At 50.7% G+C, this 16,832-nt stretch overlaps 3 protein-coding genes across 5 annotated transcripts in view; 1 reads left to right on the top strand and 2 right to left on the bottom strand.

The window, feature by feature from the left end:
- Positions 1 to 16,832, top strand: part of CYTH3 (cytohesin 3) — a 425,983-nt gene that overhangs the window by 361,632 nt on the left and 47,519 nt on the right. The window lies entirely within an intron of this gene.
- On the bottom strand, positions 694 to 4,008 carry CUNH8orf33 (chromosome unknown C8orf33 homolog). 2 transcript variants are annotated; one of them, XM_065732603.1, is made up of 5 exons: positions 3,957 to 3,993; positions 3,289 to 3,851; positions 1,766 to 1,856; positions 1,538 to 1,684; positions 694 to 1,401 (listed from the first exon to the last, which is right to left on the bottom strand). In XM_065732603.1, the coding sequence occupies exons 2-5, from the start codon at positions 3,646 to 3,648 to the stop codon at positions 1,217 to 1,219; spliced, it is 783 nt and encodes a 260-aa protein (XP_065588675.1). In that variant the 5' UTR covers positions 3,649 to 3,851; positions 3,957 to 3,993; the 3' UTR covers positions 694 to 1,216. The 2 variants fall into 2 exon arrangements, with proteins under 2 accessions (XP_065588675.1, XP_065588674.1); XM_065732602.1 differs by having other exon boundaries at positions 3,289 to 4,008.
- On the bottom strand, positions 7,098 to 12,851 carry AMDHD2 (amidohydrolase domain containing 2). 2 transcript variants are annotated; one of them, XM_065732506.1, is made up of 13 exons: positions 12,716 to 12,851; positions 12,500 to 12,636; positions 12,071 to 12,210; positions 11,665 to 11,719; positions 11,066 to 11,278; positions 10,036 to 10,124; positions 9,528 to 9,672; positions 9,194 to 9,301; positions 8,434 to 8,502; positions 7,833 to 7,934; positions 7,382 to 7,457; positions 7,314 to 7,318; positions 7,098 to 7,249 (listed from the first exon to the last, which is right to left on the bottom strand). In XM_065732506.1, exons 1-13 carry the CDS (start codon positions 12,796 to 12,798, stop codon positions 7,098 to 7,100), a joined length of 1,374 nt encoding a protein of 457 aa, XP_065588578.1. In that variant the 5' UTR covers positions 12,799 to 12,851. The 2 variants fall into 2 exon arrangements, with proteins under 2 accessions (XP_065588578.1, XP_065588577.1); XM_065732505.1 differs by having other exon boundaries at positions 7,196 to 7,457.

Below are 16,832 nucleotides of genomic sequence, written 5' to 3'. Positions count from 1 at the left end.
ATATACAGCATGCTGCTTATTCCTAGTAAATGGCATGAAAACATGACAAGTTTGAGAACAATGCAGCTTTCGTATGCTTAATCTGGGAAACAAAATGAATCCCAGTGACCCACGGGGTCAAAATGCCTGCAGTACTTCCCTGCAAGCCACAAGGATCAGTTAACCTACTGGCTTCCAGATTTAAGTCTCCTCTCCATACTTCTACTCACTGCACATGCTGCTCATGGTCAGTGTCTCGCTATGCCCTGACAGTCATGATTTAACATATTATAAACAAACAAAAAATACCCTGGCAGATGCAACAGGCTGCTTAGTAATAAAATCCATTTCTTTTTTCTGTAGGCAGTGTGAGGATTTTTTTTTCCCGAGTCTTTCTCTGTGAATGCTTCCCACCACCTCTCAGTTGCACTCAGTACATGTTGGAATCTGCCTACACTCCCATTTCTTGCTTCTCACGCAGGATGACTGACTGGACTATAAAAAGGAAGGAAAGCACTGCACCCTGGGGCCACCTGATACCATGTTTCTCTTTAAAGGACTTCTGTTCCTTCAGCTTTTTTAGGCCGAGTGGGGAAGAACTGCATGAACACAGGGGATGGGCTGACCAGCTGAAGCAGTACTGAGATACGAGACATACATTCAACTGTTCAGAAAGCAAAGATTTAATACAAATCAAATGCAAGAGAACCAAAGTTCAGCATTCAGCTGGGTTACCCACTGAGTTGCTGCTGGTTGTGACTGGGCTACTTGGAAGTAAACAGATTTCAGAAACACGTATCTTTCCCTGCCTGGAAACAATTGCTTTAACATCCCTAGGTCAGAACAAATCAGCATTTGGCTTCTAAGTCAACACCTGTCAATTAAACAGATGAAAGAGCAAGGATGACTCTCACTCATTTTCCTCCCAGATTCTGAACTTCTGTACTCTCCAGATGGCAGTGATTACACACACTGCCCTGTGCTTCCCTGACACCAGAAGCTGCATTCACACAGTTGTGAGGTGGAACAGAAGCATCGATAGCCAGTGTGCTTACACTGCTCTCCCTCTTTCCCCTTTGCAGAAGCTGCATCACCTGCCAGGTTGGCAGGCCTGCTTTGCACCTCTAGTCACTCAAAGAGAATCCTTTCCTTAGGAAATAAACAGAGATTCCTCGACAACATTTTGCCAGGAGCTCTGGCAGAGTTTTTAGCCACAGTTTTAATCCAGAAGACTGTTCTAGAAGAAATTAAAGCGAAACTCTTCTTGAGAAATTGTGAATCTGAATGCGCCTGCGTTAGGTGCGTTGGGTGACTCTGGAGGGCATCCTGCTGATCCTTGGCTTTTCTCACATGCTCCGGAGCGCTTCCTGATGACCCGACACTTCTGGTTCTTCACTTCCACAATCTTGGCAGATTTTGCATCTTAAAAGACGGGAGAAAATAACAGGAAGAGATTTTAGACACTTCATATGGCAAGCTCCCACACTGCAGAGCAGTAATAGGGAGGGAGTGGAGTTCTTTCCTCTTCAATTTCCCCCTGCACGCAAAATTTTCCTACCTGATAGCATGAGCTTCAGCTGTTTGCACAGCTCCTCCTCCATCTTCTTCCTGTAGTCTCCAAATATGGTTCTCATGATGTGACGCTTCTTCACCAGCGGAGCCTTGTCACTGCGCAGTGCCTTGACTGCACGGAGAGCCTCCTCGACTGAGGCAGTACAAAGGAGAAACACCTCAGTTTAACATTCCCTGAACCCTCCAACATTTCTCATTTATTAGAATTACCCACCCTGCTTGGGAGTGGATTTCTGTGTCCTCAGGCCAATTTCCAGTTGTTCCACACACCAGTCCACCTCCTTCTGCAGCTGATCATCTGACTGCTGTGCAACATGGAACAGAGACAGCACGAGGAAATAAACCACCCAAAAGTTAGAGCAGCAGTTGCTACATGGGAAAAAAACAATCTGCATAAAGGTAGGCCTATCCAGAATTTCAGGTTCTGGAGATCACAGGCTTCAACACATCTTCCCTATTCCCTGTATTTCCACTGGATAAACTTAAAGCATCAGAGAAAAGTTTTGTTTGCCTTTGTTTGATGGATTTAATATCTGGCTGCCATTCACATGACACAGTGGAAAGCTGTTCAGAACCTTCCATAAGAAAAATAACTGTCACTTCAACTTATGGATGAGAGGAATGAGCATTCACACAACAAAACAAAAAGCTTCCCAGAAACCTGCCCAAAATCCAAGGTTAAGCAATGGGCAAATTCAGAAGCTGAGCCTCAGTGTCTCAGCCCGTGAGTGCTTGCTCAACCAGAAATGCACAAAGACAAAGCCCACGAAGATGGAAGGAGATGAGTCCTAACAAACAAAGCCAGTAGAAGGGAAAGGAAAGGAAAAGAGCTGCATCCTATGGCTGAAACACAAAAGTTCTCATGCTACCTCCTCCTTTTCCTTAAAGCAGTCTCCTTCCAATGAATGGGAGGGGATGTGCATCATCTTCAAATCTCTCTAACTCTCTGTAATTCAGCAGTGTTTACTGGTAGGGTTGCTGTTCATAAGGCAGGTGAAAAAACAATACAACTTCAGTCTAGAATATTAAAAGCAACTTTTTTTTTTTGGTAATTTTATATCTCAGAATTGCTCAGCTGGCAGGGTTTATTAATAATAACTATAACAATGCTACTAAGAAATATAAAATGGAGACCTGGACCATAGCAGAACATCAGAGAGTGTCAGAATGTGTTCAGATCAGAAAATCTTAATGGTGTCTTCACATAACTTGCAACTTCAGCTGATCTTGGGCTTCCCTCACAGTGGGAACCTTCTTAGAAGTTCTCTTAAGCTTTGCACTGTGATGTGCCATAGCCACAGTTACACCACCTAGTAGCCTTTCTATTTGCATTATGTGAGTAATTCATCAGGCATTCATCAGTAATTCTGTGATCCTACCTGATAATGTGAAAATCAAGAGCACTTCAATACCTGCAGACATCAGCACGACACTGGCTGATGACAGTTTTTATTCATTTTAAATAAAATGTGGCACCCAGTTTCCCAGGATTAGCTATCACATGTCTAAACAACAAATGTTTCAGCACAGCTCTGAAACAGAAGACAAAGGAACAGTGCATTCGATTCCACTGATCAGGCTCTCAACAGGGAGAAAACAGCTGCTCCAAGTCAGCAGCAATCCGTGTCTTTCGTATTCATCTCATGCCAATACAGTAACTGCTCATCTATGCACTGACATTAAGTTTTTCTTTTAGTGAAAGATTTAAATAATGGGATCCCATCAATAGTTGAATACCTGAGAGGTCTCATCCTGTTGAGCTGCACCTTTGTTCTTGGATCCATTAGCTTCCACCTTTGCCTTCCTCTTGATCTCAGTTTCTTCTACATCCTTTTTACTGACAGATGCATTTTGTTTCTTCTTCTTTTTCTTCTTTTGTGTAGCTCCCTCTGATGCTGATTTCTCTATCACTGTGTTATCTTCAGGAGCAATCTCTGGCTTGGGGATCTTTAATGTGACATGGCTTCCATCCTCTTTGGGCACACTATCTGCAGTCTGAGCCAACTCAGCCTTCTCCGAGGCTGAAATCTGCAGCATATCTACTGATTCAGTAGGCAGTGCACTATCCAGCACTTCATGATCTGCTGTACCCTCCATATGCTGGCTGAACTGACACCAATGGGACCAGAGGACAGTCTTCTTTTGGGATGGCAAAGTTGAAAGACAACTTGGCTTCTTGTCCAGAGGCAGCAAAGCTCCACTGCAGTTCTTTTGCTCTGTGGTTCTTACGTTGGTTTGTGTCTGCTCAGCACCACTGACACCAGGAACTGCTTCCAAAGGTGCACCAGCTGCTTCTGGGTCTGCCACACAAAACGTAAAACCAAACTGGATGCTGCTGTCAGATGATGTGAACCCCTCTGGTTTTGCCTCAGAAATTTGGTCTGATTGCTCCCTGTATACCATACCTCCTGTGCCCTGCTGGACTTCCACATCAACAGGTGTTGTGTCTAGAAAAAAAGAAAAAGAACACTTCTATTGTTATGCCTGTTTCCTACTATGGGGATGCCACTGCTGCTGCCACTCCCTCTGTAAAGCACTGCCAGAGAGGAGATCCAACCCAAAGCTCTCAGATGGGAAATTTACAGAAAAGAACCAAATCCCACCACTCCCCAAAGGGACTGCTCAACTCATCAGCTTCCTTCGTGCTCTTCCAGCTCTCTCAAGATGATACTCCCCAAGCACACAGCTCATCACTTCTTGCTGCTTTACAAAAGCAGTCTCATGAGAGTGCAGGACCTTGAGAACATGTTGTGTCTCTTCTGCTGCACTCAAGAAGACCAAGAGAAACGAGAAACAGGTTACAGTGGACCCTAAAAAAACACTATGAGACTCCAACAACTGAGCCTCTTCTGAATGTGTACTGTGTTTATACCACCCCTGACTAATTCATGAAGGGCGTTCAGGTGAAAGGAAGCTCCAAGTGCCTCTAGGAGCTGACATAATGCCATTAAACATCCTCAACAGAAAAAAAAAAACCAACAAAAAACATCTTGATATCTTAGTGTACATACTGAAGAACCTTACAGTGCAGTAAATGTACTACTAACAGCACTGAGGTTCCTGAGTGCTTAACAACCATTCCCCTGAAGCAACTGAGAAATCCAGGAGCAGAGCTTGGTGTCTATTCCTGGGAAAATGGGGAAAGAGCTGACTGAATAGTGAGTACACCCTAAAACACAGCACTCTTGCTCAAGGCTCACACAAACCAGCCAAATGAAAGGCCTCTTGCAGGCACACTGCAGATGTAATGCTGAAAGTCCCACATTATGAAAGGAGTAATGGCACTGTGAGTATGAGGCACAGACACCTCGATGGGGCTGTGCCCATCCAAAAAAGTGGGATGTACCTTCACAGCACCTGGGTGTCAGCACCCTGAGCACACGTGCTTCCAGCTGAGTCTAGCTGGCTGCAATCAAGGATTGCTTGCTACTAAGAGCAATTACCAAAAAAGAATTAGAAAAACCTTCAGGTGAAGCTCCTCAGCTGTGAGATATAGTCACTTAAGATCTCATAGCTGGCCTGCCTAGCTATGCTGCAGCCACACACATCGATCCAGACCGTGACCCCAGTCCTGATGGGATCTGTCCCATCACGACAGATATCTACGGCAATCTGACTCTAGACAGAGCACAGCTATCTTCAGCAACACTGCTTCGCTTTCCTCAATTAGGAACTGCACAAACGGGCTCTTTCCAGCTAGTCTCTCCCTGCCTTGTTGTTGTGTTCAGCTTCTAGAAGCCATTCCTGCTGCCCCATGGCACTAAGTTGGAGCACAAAGCACTGGGATAACCAAGCACTCTGATGCTCCAGCATGGTGAGCGGGCATGTGTTACTTATTGCTATGTCCTGAGGTGCACCAGCAAACACTCTGCTAGGCATCTCACAAAGGGCAACCATGCTTCTTCCCTAAATATTCAGCATTAGCTGTTTGTAGCAGCTGGACACTTGCCTTCACGTGTTAACATCCCCTGAAGAGAAGTCCTTCAAACTAGGACAACGCCCAAGCCTCATAGAAGGAAACTTACTTTCTGATGTCCATATCTCTTCGAGATGACACAAAACTGAATCCACGGGAAAACAAGCACAGCAGCTCACAAACAGCTCTCAAAGTTCAGCACAGAGCAGAATCACAAATCCCATATAACCCGAGAACAGGAAAGGGATGGGAGGAAAGAAAGAACGGATCTGGAGACGCTTAGGGGGCAGTAAGGCCGGAATGCGGCTACAGATGGTGAAAGAGGCAACGCGCCCGCAGCTGCGGACTGCAGCTCACCGGAACCTCCTGCTGAGCGCTCGGGGAAGGGCTGCGATTGCCTGGGGCGGTACAGCGGGCGGGAACGAGCAAGAGGAAAAAACCACCTCGCCTCAGCAGGACAGTAAGGCGGTCAGGCGCGGAAATCGGCCACGAGAGCCGGGAAAGCCCCTTACATACAGACGGCCATCCCCCGCCGGGAGCCACGGGAAGCCCCTGAGCCCGACCCCGCCCGCCGAGCCGGGCCCACCTCACCGGGCCGCCCCGCGCCGCGCCGCTGTCCGACGCACAAAAGCGCCCCCGCGCCGCGCTCCCCCGGCACTTCCGTTCCGCCCCGCATCTCCGTTCCGCCCCCGCCCCCGCCCTCACCCCGCCCCCCTCCCTCGGGCCCACCCGCTGCCCGTCCCTTTAGATTTATTTTTATGACACTCTTTATTCATGTTCCCCTCCGTACACACACGGAACCCGGCAGCCGAGAGGCGCAGCGCTGCAGCGCGGTCCCCGGTGCCGTTCCCGCCTCGCCCCGGGGCTGGGCACGGGCACGAGGCCCCGTGAGCCGCCCAGAATGCCCAAGTGTCCCGGAAAGAGCTGACGGCCAAACACCGGAGATGACAATAACGAGCACAGCAGTAACGAGCTATCGCAACCGCCTTGACAGGCCAGAATCCATCTGCAGCTCTCCCCATCAAGCCCCGAGCTGCCCATCTGGATACACCCCTTAAAGCAAGTGTCCTCTGCGGCCTGAGGGATGCACCCACGGCTGGAGGAGGCAGGGGCTCTGTTCTGGGCCTGCAGAACCCATCCAGGCAGCACGCAGAGCTGAGAGGAACGTTGCTTTCCAGGGCATGACAGGATCCGTGTCTGCAGACAAGATCATATCCTGTGGGCTCAACTCCCATGTAGAGAAAAAGGCACAAAGGACCAGCAATGCCTCATTTTCCTGGGTTTGATCTCTGCCCTGAGGATTCAGCCCACACTGATTCACAGCCCCACAATGGCCCCAAGTCACAGAGCTGCACCAGCCTCGCTCCAGAAGACACAGGAGGGAGGGCCCGTGGGTCAGACCACGGTCCTCAGCTTCTGACAGACAGGAACCTTGCAATATGAAGTGCTGCAAGTGGAACCAGTGGCTGCTGCCATCCTGCCAGCTACAGCTGTCCAGGATCAAGGGAGGATGGAAAGAGATGGACATGGCTTGAGTCTGCCTTGGGCACAGGCAGGTTGTGTGTGCTGTATAACACAGTGGGACAGCTTCACACCACTGTGAGGTTGACATGTGAGCACCTCTACCCCTTCAGGTCTCTCCAGAGACTGTCAATCCCTCCCGACACAGATCTGCCTGCTCTCCCCACTCCACCAACTGAGCACCAACAAAGTCTTTGCAGGCATGGCTGTAACTGGAAGCAGTGGTTGCGCTGGAAAACACAGCTCTTTGGTATGAGGATCCTTTAGGGGAGTCGCAGGAAGGAAGGAAAAAAAAAAATCAAGAAAAGTGAAGTGGGGTGGTTACCAACGCTGCTAATCACAGTGTCAGGGTGCCTTGGAGGGCATGGGACAGCCCAATGTCACATGTCTAACACATCCTGTCTCCAGACTTCCTCACCCGCGATGTACGTGGCTTGCACATGCAGGCTATCATCCAGCATCAGGAAATCTGCACCAGATAAGAAAAAGAGCAAACAGCCATCAGAGGAACAAAGGAAGAGGAACTGGGGCAGCTGAAATTGGCTTAGAGGAGCTGGGCTCCAGTACTGCCTCTGTGCAGAGGAATTTCTCCCCACTCCAGAAATGGGGCAGGACAGCACTGCAGAACAATCCTTGCTCTGCTCTATGCTCATCTGAAATGTGGGAGCCTCTCCAAATGGCTCATGAAACATCACCAGTGTCCACAGGAAAAACCAAAGCAAATCCTGGGCACAGAGGGGTTCCCCAGAGCCCCTGATGAAGCAGCAGACACAGCCTGCATTTGCAGCAGGCCCTACTTTGCTCCAGCATGCAGCAGCCCTCCCTTCCACCACTGTCCCCATACCTGCATCAGAATCATAATTCAGGGTCCCCTTTTTGTCTTCAATCCCCAAGAGCTGGGCGGGATGCAGAGATGCTGCCTCCAGAGCAGTCTCTACTGAGCACCCTTGGACAGAAGAGGAAGAGGCGTTAGTGCAGCAAACAGCCCCATCAGCAGAGCAGCCCCAGTCCCAGGCTAGGGCAATCAGTGGCACTGCAGGGACCTGTCTGACAACCAAACCCATGCCCAAGGGCCTAATGCTGATCTGACTGCACTCCCCTGAACTACAAGGGCAGGAGGGGCTGGGAGGCCCAGGCACAGCTGGCTGGAGTACAGGAGGGCAAACAACTCTTCTGGGAGACAGTAAGAAGAGGAGAACTGATTACTTAGGGTATGGGAAAGTCATTCACCTTTAGGTCCTGTATGAGAAAAGAGCAGGACAGTTCAACCCTAATTAGTGTTGCAGGTTAAAATGAAGCATCCCTCCTAAATGCGTTTGTCTCTGAGGACATCATCACTGATGCCAGCCCTTCTCATGAGGGGACATCTCTGGCTGAATAGACAGAACTGGAAAGGGCAATACATCTTTGCAGGGAGGAACAGCTTGTAGACAAGGCTCACCCACCTGTGGCTTCCAGGAAGTGTCGCACACACGTGTCCATGGTTGCCACACTACCGCTCAGGGTCTTTGTGCCTGGGAAAGGAACAGGACAGCACTGAGCAGAACCCCAAAGGGGCAGAAATCCTGGGTCACTCGAGGAGCAAGCTGAAGGGCTCTCAGCCACTGCTGAGAAGTGACAGGAAGAGGTATGAGTGTTCGTGCTGGCAGTGAAGGAAGATGCATTAGGATGTCTTCCTGTAGCTCCCATTAAGAACAGCTGGACTGGTTGAAACTCTAGCTCACAACACAGGCACCCGCTGCCAGAGACAGAGGGAGGAAATTGACAAAGGTATAGCCCTTCTCCAGAATATCCTCCCAGTCTTCAGCTGTTAGCAGATTAAGGAGCTTACTTAGCAGAAGTGGTGACATTCCAAGTAAAGGCAAGAGACAATAAGTAGGTGGGGGATTTCTTTGTCCTTTCTGACCACACAATGATTTCTAGCATCCACCCTACTGGGCAAGGAATTCAAAGGTGTTGTAGACAGCTAAAAGTGGTCAAATTCCTTCTCACTCCAATAAGACAGGTCAATTCCCCTCTTCATGAGGTGCATCATTCTCCTCACAATCAAGTTATGGCAGAGATATTACATGATCAGGCAACAAAACCCAAGAAGGTGGCACAAGTGCTGCTTCACACTGACAAGCTCTGCAAGGTGTGCTGAGCTATCCAGGAGTGGGCACGAGGGGTAGCACCATGATCAGCTCTTTTGCAAGAAGCACTTACCTGCAATGTATGTGTTCAGCCCATCGATCTCCACCACCTGCTGGCCCAGTGTATGCCGACCTGGTGCCAGCCCCATGCCAGCAATAGCATCTGTCACCAGCACCATGCCTGAGGAATGCAAGGAAACAGGCTGCAGCAGCTTTGCAACTAACCCCACTGCAGCTCTGAGCACTGCACCACGCCAACCCTCCCTGAGAGTTACTCCAGCAACATCCAGCTGAGGTGGCCAACTATGGATCAGGACTTCTTTCAGACAGCAAGATAGCACGCCACAACAGTTGTGGGAGATGGCACAGCATTTGTGAAGCTGGTGGCACTGTGTGGCACGGCCTACCTTTGGGGTGGGCTCGATGGGCGATACGCAGGGCAGCAGGGTTGGTGTGGATGCCATCAGAGATCATGCCATAGAAGACCCTCCGTCCAGCAGGAATCTTATCACTTGTCAGCAGCCCCACGATCCCGGGGTCACGATGGTGGAACTACCCAAAGAGGGAGAGGAAAAGATGATGGGTGTCACCAGGACTTGTAGGCTGAGACCCTTCCTGCTCAGGGATACAGCTGTCCTCTCTATCAAACAGTGCCTGGCAGCTGGGCACTTCATCCATTACCCAGTGCAACCAGGCAACCCCTTCCATTTCAAGAGACTGCTACAGCTCTGGCTACAGCTCTGACTCTTTTAAATCAGGCAGTAGAAACTTGAAAATAGAGGTTCTGTGCTGAAATCCCACTGCAAGGTCTGGTACAAAACAAGTTGATGATGCAAATAAGCATTTATGGGGAGCAAGAGAGAAGCACTGAAAGCAAAGCCAGCATAGGACAAATGAATGCCTTTGGTGACTCACCGGCAACATGGCATTGAAGAGGTGAGTGATGAAGGTGGCACCGTGCTGCACAGCCTCCTCAGCCTGGGAGAGATTAGCCACCGAGTGACCTGAGAACAGAGAGCACTGCATGATTTTTCTGCCCTCTGCATTTACTTTCCCAGAGGGACATCCAAGAGTAAAGGTGTTCTGTCACTAGGGCTCAGCTCTGAAGCCCCACCCTGGGTTTAGGTGAGACACCAGCCTCACTGCAGAGCTGTCTGACCACAACCACAAGGGACTGGCAAGAGGTGATTCACCTGAACACCTTCACTGGTCACAACAGTCACAAATGCTGCCTTGCTCCCAGAGGCACTGGGGAGAGCTGCCTTCTGGCTGGGCTACAAGATATAGGACATGCCTTTCTGCTGCCCTCAGATAATTCAGGGCTTCATACAGAGAGGTGTCAATGGAATATGGAGGCAGGTAGTTTTCCAAGAAATGATATGCTGATAAAATACAATTTAGAAAGAAAGTGTTGTTTTCCCTAACACAGACAGTAGATCTTCTGCCTTTCCGTGATTGCCTTGGCGTGACTGTGAGACAAGAGACGACTGCTGCACAAATACCTTTCTCAACTAAGGTTCAGTTTCAAGAAAAGGCAGTGGGGGGAGAGGTCTTCAGCACCTTCAGTTGAATAACTGAGTTATCAAGACTCAATAGCAACCTTTGGAAAATGATATCTCCTGTCAAATACGGCCTAAAGCAGCTGAACTTCAGAGTTTGAACCTTTCCACGTAGTCAGCCTGGAACTACATCTTTATTAAACTGAATGTTGAGAAAGGAAGGGCAGGCAGAAGGAAAGACAGGCAGAATGTCATTTGTAGAAAGGGTGACATTTACAGCATCAACTGTGTGTCACAAGTCTGCCACCCTCCTAAAGGCCAGGAAAGAGGTGGCAAAAGGAAATGCCCAGCCACACAGAGACACCATTAGAGATGCCACAGCCCTGGGCTGCCTGGCCCATGCTGCTCCTTACTCAGATAGACCAAGCCTCCCCCCCAGCCCTTACCGAGCGAGACACAGATGCCTCGCTTGGTGAGTTCCCGGATCACCTCACTGCTCCTCTTTATCTCTGGGGCCAGGGTGACAATCCGGACACAGTCCAGGGACCCATAGGTAGCAAGCAAGTCCTGGAAGGCATTTTCCTCGAAGGTGCGGATGCAGTGCTCTGGGTGTGCCCCCTTCTTCTCCTTGCTGATGAATGGCCCTTCCAGGTGAGCTCCTGCTCAAAGGGGAACAGTGTCATCTTCCTTCCTCTCCCAACCAAGGACCAAGAAACCTGCCACGTCCATCCTGCTCCAGCCAAGCTCTTGCCATTCTCCCACAGTAAAGCAGAGTTCAGGTAAAACAGCACTGAGTACAGCAAAAGATGCAGCACTGGCCAACCCCACAGCCACTACTCTGTCAAACTCCATGGGGTTGATGGCAGAGCGCACAGCAAAGGCCTGGGACAGTTTGAGGGAGACAGCAAGTCTGTGCCCACCTACATATCCCTCCCACCAAGTGAGCTTCAGCTCCCAACTATGCTGTTCCTAAAAGTTTATTTTTCCTTAAGAAGGAAAAGGATAATCATCCTCCAAAGAGGAAGTGAGGGGAAAAATCACTTACCTAGGATTCCAGCTCCATGAGCTCCACCATTTCTTACACTGATCTGGGGAAGAACCTGTAGAAAGGCATTCGTCAGACACCTCACACACACAGTACTGCCAAAGCAACCCAAACCTTGGGCGTCCACAGAGCTGCACCACCAGGAAAGAAAGACCAGACAGCTCACAAAGGAAAAGCAATCTGCAAGACCCACTGTGCAAGGCAGCTACCTGCTGGCCTGGGAAACACCACTGCCTCAGCGGTCTAAAGCTTAAGGGCAAGAAATCTGGGGCTGGAGTTCAGCTCCTTATGGCTATGGCTCTTCCATCATGGCAGCTGTCTCGGTCTCTGAAGATGAGGCTGCAGAGCCAGCTCAGCTTTCAGCTCTTTATCACCCTAAGGATGAGAGGTAGGGAAAGTCACTCACCTGGTGGTACACGGATGGAGGGGATGTCACCAGGGTGGGACAGAAGGAGGTCACTCCATGGGAGAGTATTTTCTGACTGACCAGGTCAATCCCCGATCCAAAGCCATCTGTAGCCAGGGAGAAGTCCACCCCAAAGCCTCCTGCGCGGTGAACAAAACAAAGGCGAAGCTGCAGCCTCTGCAGCAGCCAGGCACACATTGCCCAGAGCCCCCTCCCCAGCCGGCGCCCGGCAGGAGATTATTCTCAACCCCAAAGCACCGCAGAAGCATTTGGGGTGAGCGGAGCAAGCTTCCAGCTTTGCATGGCACAGACTGGAAGCAAAGGGCTCCACCAGCACTCCTCCTGACCTGCACTTCGCTCACGCAAACCCAGCCAACGCCATCGGCTCCCCCTCCAGCGCAGGGGAAGGGGCTAACGCGTGCACCTTACCGTTGATCTGCACGTCGATGAAGCCCGGGGCGAGGATGCAGCCCTTGCAGTCCAGCTGGACGTCGGCAGAACCCTTCTCGTCGAAGAAGAGTTTCTCGGGGTTGAGGATCTTCCCCTCCCGCACCCATAGGTCCTCCCTGCGGGGAGGCCGCGCTCACACACCGCCCTGCACCCCGCAGCCCCACGGCCGGGCCGGGCCGGGCCGGACCCACTCACCGCTGCAGACGGCGGCCCCGCAGGATGCGGCAGTTGGTGAACCGCGCGATGGGAGCGTCCGACACGGATTTGTTGGAGGGCATCGTAGGACCGAGGGAGCCGACCCGCAACGGGGCAGCCCGAGGGCACGGCCCTGCGGCGCGCCGGGACCGCGGAGCTGGCGGCCGGGCCGGGCCTGGGCTCCTCCCCCCCGCTCCGGGCCTGGGCTCCTCCCCCCCGCTCCGAGCCCACGCTCAGATCGAAGGCCACACAGCCAGATCCGGAGCCCGGGACCACCGGCGGAGGGCAGCAGGCAACAGGAGGCGGAGCGGGGTGGGGAGCCGCGCTTACCCCGCGGCGTCGCCGGGCCTCTCACGTGATCGCTCCGCCCGGCACGTGACCGGCCCCAGGCCGACGCCATCTTTGGGAGGTCGCGGGGGGGGGGGGGGGGGGGGGAAGCGCCGCCATCTTGAGGAGGTCACGGTATCTGCGAAGAGGGAGGGGACGGAGCCAGAGCCGCTCCTCCACGGCCCGCGGTGGGCGGGGGTTGGAGTGGATGATTTCCAACCGCAATGGTTCAGTGATTCATTATCCAAGCTCCTGTGGGGGCTGGCGGAAGCGTACACTGGTGCTTCACCGCAGCGAGCAGCAGGGCTGGTGAAATAAATGCTCTTGAAAACGTCTGCTGAGCACCAGCAGGAAGGGACGTGCTCCACGAAGAAACCCATCTCACACAGCGCGTTTCCAAACGCAGCAAGCTGGAACGAGCAGGAGCAGCGGGCGCCCATCTCCTGCACGGACCACAGGATCCCGTGCCCGATCCCCACGCAGCTCCTGCTGTCTCTTGATTTCTGATGATAAATGTTTGGGCAGAGCATCGCGGTGTTACCAGCTCCTGCATCACCCAGACAAGGCTGCTGCAGCCCCCAGTGAGCCGTGGCACGGCTCTCGGACCATCCTTGCTGTCAGAGCTCTGTCAGACCCCAGCACTGCTGAGCGAGCAGCTGCCCCACAGCTGACTCAATTAAATAGCGTGGAAATGTTACAGTCAAGTACTCTTATTACATCAGGCAAAGTTCAAAGGCCTGGGAGGTCGGAGGAGAGGGATTAGTGGTTCCTAATGGCTTTTAAGTCTGAATTTGTGAATAAGTAACTCTGGCTTGAATGGTTGCAGCAGACTCGTGTCTCCGTGGGGAACAAGGAGTCCGCCTGGAGGAACTGCTCTGCTTTGTCCTCGTGCATTGCACACACATGTGACTGCCCGCTGCAGGCACGCTGTACCACCCGGGGCTCCCCGTTCATGGTGAAGAGAAGCAGTGCTGCATCCTGCTCATGGTTATTTACTTCTTGACTGGTAACCCCAGGCAAATGCAGGTCTGCTAGCTGCTGAAGGACCCAAGATCCTCACCCCCAAGAGCCAGCAGACAATGCTGCAAAGAGTGTACCTGCTCAGAAATCTGGCTAGGCATAACGCTACACCACAATAACTACTCTAGCAAAATGAAATCATAATTGGCTCAGCAAACTAAGGTTCCTGGAGCCCCTCACTTCACCTTTCCACTCTCAGCTTCAGGGAAAGAAAGTTAACTGTCACCCGGACATGTAAGTCATGATTTCTTTTAAATGTTACTGCTAAGCTGACAGTGTTGCTGTAGGCAGGCTCCTCCGGTCATCTGACGAGCCTGCAGCAGCCTGGGAGAGAAGACAAAGCGTGTTCTGTGCTCTAACTGCCAGCCCCCAGCTGCCCTCACCAGCACACCATGCCACCAGTGCTCCTTCTGATGTCTGCAGTCTCTGTGGGCAGAAGGGAAATAAATCACATCTGACCACCAGAACAGAAAAGGAAAGTGCTGTGCTTTGTTCTAATTAAAAGCAGCATCCCCATCAAACTCCATATTTACTCCTAGATGTCTGCTTGCACGCACTTTCCCTTCCGTTCTCTTTGCTCCACGTTGCTGCAGCAGAGTCCAACCAACACTCTGGCTCTCGTGTTTATCTAGCTCAGCGTCCCACGGTGTTGCAGTCAATTACCTTGTCAAGGACTGTGTCTAAGCAGGGTGCTGATGTGAGCTCCTCTGATGAATCATGTTGAGAAAAGATAAATGATGTGAAATGTAATGGTCCACGAACATAACGTCCCCCTCTAGCCAGGAAGTTAATTTAGAGACCAGTGTTTAATACTACACTTATTTCATATGTCAGTGCTCATCTGCACAACAAAGCTACCTTTTAGTGTCAGCAGGATACCAGTAAATGCCATTGAAATGGAGAACGATGTTAGTTTATCCCAAGAAAACTACACATGGTCTGGTTTGGGAATGTGAAGCTAGGAGTGGCTTCAGGTGGGTTTTACTCACCATGGTTGAATTATCCACCCTCAGGAGCACCCAGCAGAATGTCAGTGAGAATGACTGTGGCTTTGCTATGGGTAAAGAGACTCCAAACCCAGAAGATTAGAAAACGAATCCTAAAAATGTATCTCAGGCCTGCTTATTTAAGCCAAGAACTTCCTAAGGGGAGAAGCACCCTTCCAATCAGCTGAAATCAGATGTCAAAAGGCACACACAGCACCCAAATGGCCTACAGCCAAACAGAATATTTTCACATGCATGTACGTGCTGACAGACTTGTGACAGTAGTTTTCCTTGGCAGTGGAAGAAACATCCAGGTAGTTAGCATGTGGTAATGTACACTATAAAAGAACTTGCCACTCTGCCGACAGCTTCACCTTCCCTTTGGCAACAAAGGGCTGCAAAACATCTACAGTGAAAGGCAGAAGTGAACCACTGAATCATAACTCTGGAAGACAGCCCTGACCTCCCTCTGTATTGCAGGATGAACAAACAGAACAGCCTGTTCTGAGCCAACAGGTATGGGAATCTGCCTCCCTGGTGCTCTAGGTGCGTCACCCAGCCCAACTTTATGTCATCCATCTGCCTCACTTAAGGATTATCTCTTTGGATGCTCTCCCTTCATTTCTCAGAATTAAACCAACCCTGCCTTGCCTCACCAAGAATTGCACACTCCTCCTCTAATAATTGTGTGCTCTTTCTCTCCACTGCCCCAGTAACAGGCTGAGGGAATCACAAGCTGTAGCTTCACTTGCTTTTCCCTTAGCAAATCATTTCTTTTTCAGGTCAAGTTATTTTTAACCTGGCTCAATTCCCAAATCAGATTCACTGCCTTACCACATGAAAAGCTGTAGCAGCACATTTGGGAGAAACAGAGGAGCACTCACTACAAGTGTGAGTACAGGTATCAGAGCAAGGAGGGCGTAGGCTAGCTCTGCTGCCAAAGAAACACTCGTGGAGATGCAGATTTGGCTTCTCATTTTTCACATGTATTCCCAAAGAAGACTGGAAATTGCTGTAATGAACAGGGAGCAGAGATGCTGCTCATATCTGTGAGCTGGAAACCCTGCCAACCCTGGAACTTCAGGGATTTCCTAAGATTAATCCCCAACCTAAGAGAGACAAAGCTATTAAAGCAAGGTGGTCATCCCGTTACCCTGTCTCCTCAGAATGAAGCATTGTATGGGAACTGCTGAATCACGGCCTGAACCACTGATTGGCCACCTGAGGTGAGCAACGAGTCAGCCATGGGGGCACAGGTGAAGGTGGTATACCTGTGTGAGTGGAAGGGGTGGAGCCTGGCTCCACCTCTCCCAAACCCCATTTAAGGGCTGACCACCACCAGGGAAGGATCTCTTCTTGGAGATCCCTCCTATGTGGAGTCCCCTGCGAGCCTTGTCATCCTGAAGGTGAGCCATCTTCTCTTTTGTATTATTTGTATACTGTTTATATAGAACTACTTAAAATATACCATCCCCTATACTATCTCTTTGCGGAGTACCGTCCTTGGGAGTTATTTACCCCACAAGCATGAACAGCTAAATCCCCATCACTGACAAAAAATAAAGTGACACCTCCATTTTGCTACAAAACTGCAGCAAAGACTGCTCAGCATCACACCAAAACCAGAGTAAAGCTGGAAATGGGATCCAGATTTCAAGGCCATATCCAGCTTTCTCCGTATGTGTACACCTTTCTGCAGCTCTTCCTGCTTAGTTTGGGTTACACTGTTCTGCTCAGTGTTGCTCACTTGCAACCCCCTGTAATGCATCAACCACAGGTACGCA

The sequence above is a fragment of the Cyrtonyx montezumae genome, unplaced genomic scaffold (genome assembly GCF_038088225.1).
Source record: "Cyrtonyx montezumae isolate F1298 unplaced genomic scaffold, pur_monq_1.0 scaffold_16, whole genome shotgun sequence".
In the NCBI taxonomy this organism is placed as follows: domain Eukaryota; kingdom Metazoa; phylum Chordata; class Aves; order Galliformes; family Odontophoridae; genus Cyrtonyx; species Cyrtonyx montezumae.
The sequence above is the reverse complement of the archived record's forward strand: the minus strand, read 5'-3'. Positions and strand labels throughout refer to the sequence as shown.

Excerpts from the sequence above, each read along its gene's own strand:
- CUNH8orf33 (XM_065732602.1), bottom strand. The coding sequence starts at position 3,954 with ATGGTATACAGGGAGCAATCAGACCAAATTTCTGAGGCAAAACCAGAG. Across the intron at positions 1,685-1,765 it reads GAAATCCACTCCCAAGCAGG|TCGAGGAGGCTCTCCGTGCA; the intron begins GTGGGTAATTCT and ends GTACTGCCTCAG. Across the intron at positions 1,402-1,537 it reads GCTGAAGCTCATGCTATCAG|ATGCAAAATCTGCCAAGATT; the intron begins GTAGGAAAATTT and ends CCGTCTTTTAAG.
- AMDHD2 (XM_065732506.1), bottom strand. The coding sequence starts at position 12,798 with ATGCCCTCCAACAAATCCGTGTCGGACGCTCCCATCGCGCGGTTCACC. Across the intron at positions 12,637-12,715 it reads CGGGGCCGCCGTCTGCAGCG|GGAGGACCTATGGGTGCGGG; the intron begins GTGAGTGGGTCC and ends GCCTCCCCGCAG. Across the intron at positions 9,302-9,527 it reads CCATCGAGCCCACCCCAAAG|GCATGGTGCTGGTGACAGAT; the intron begins GTAGGCCGTGCC and ends TGCATTCCTCAG.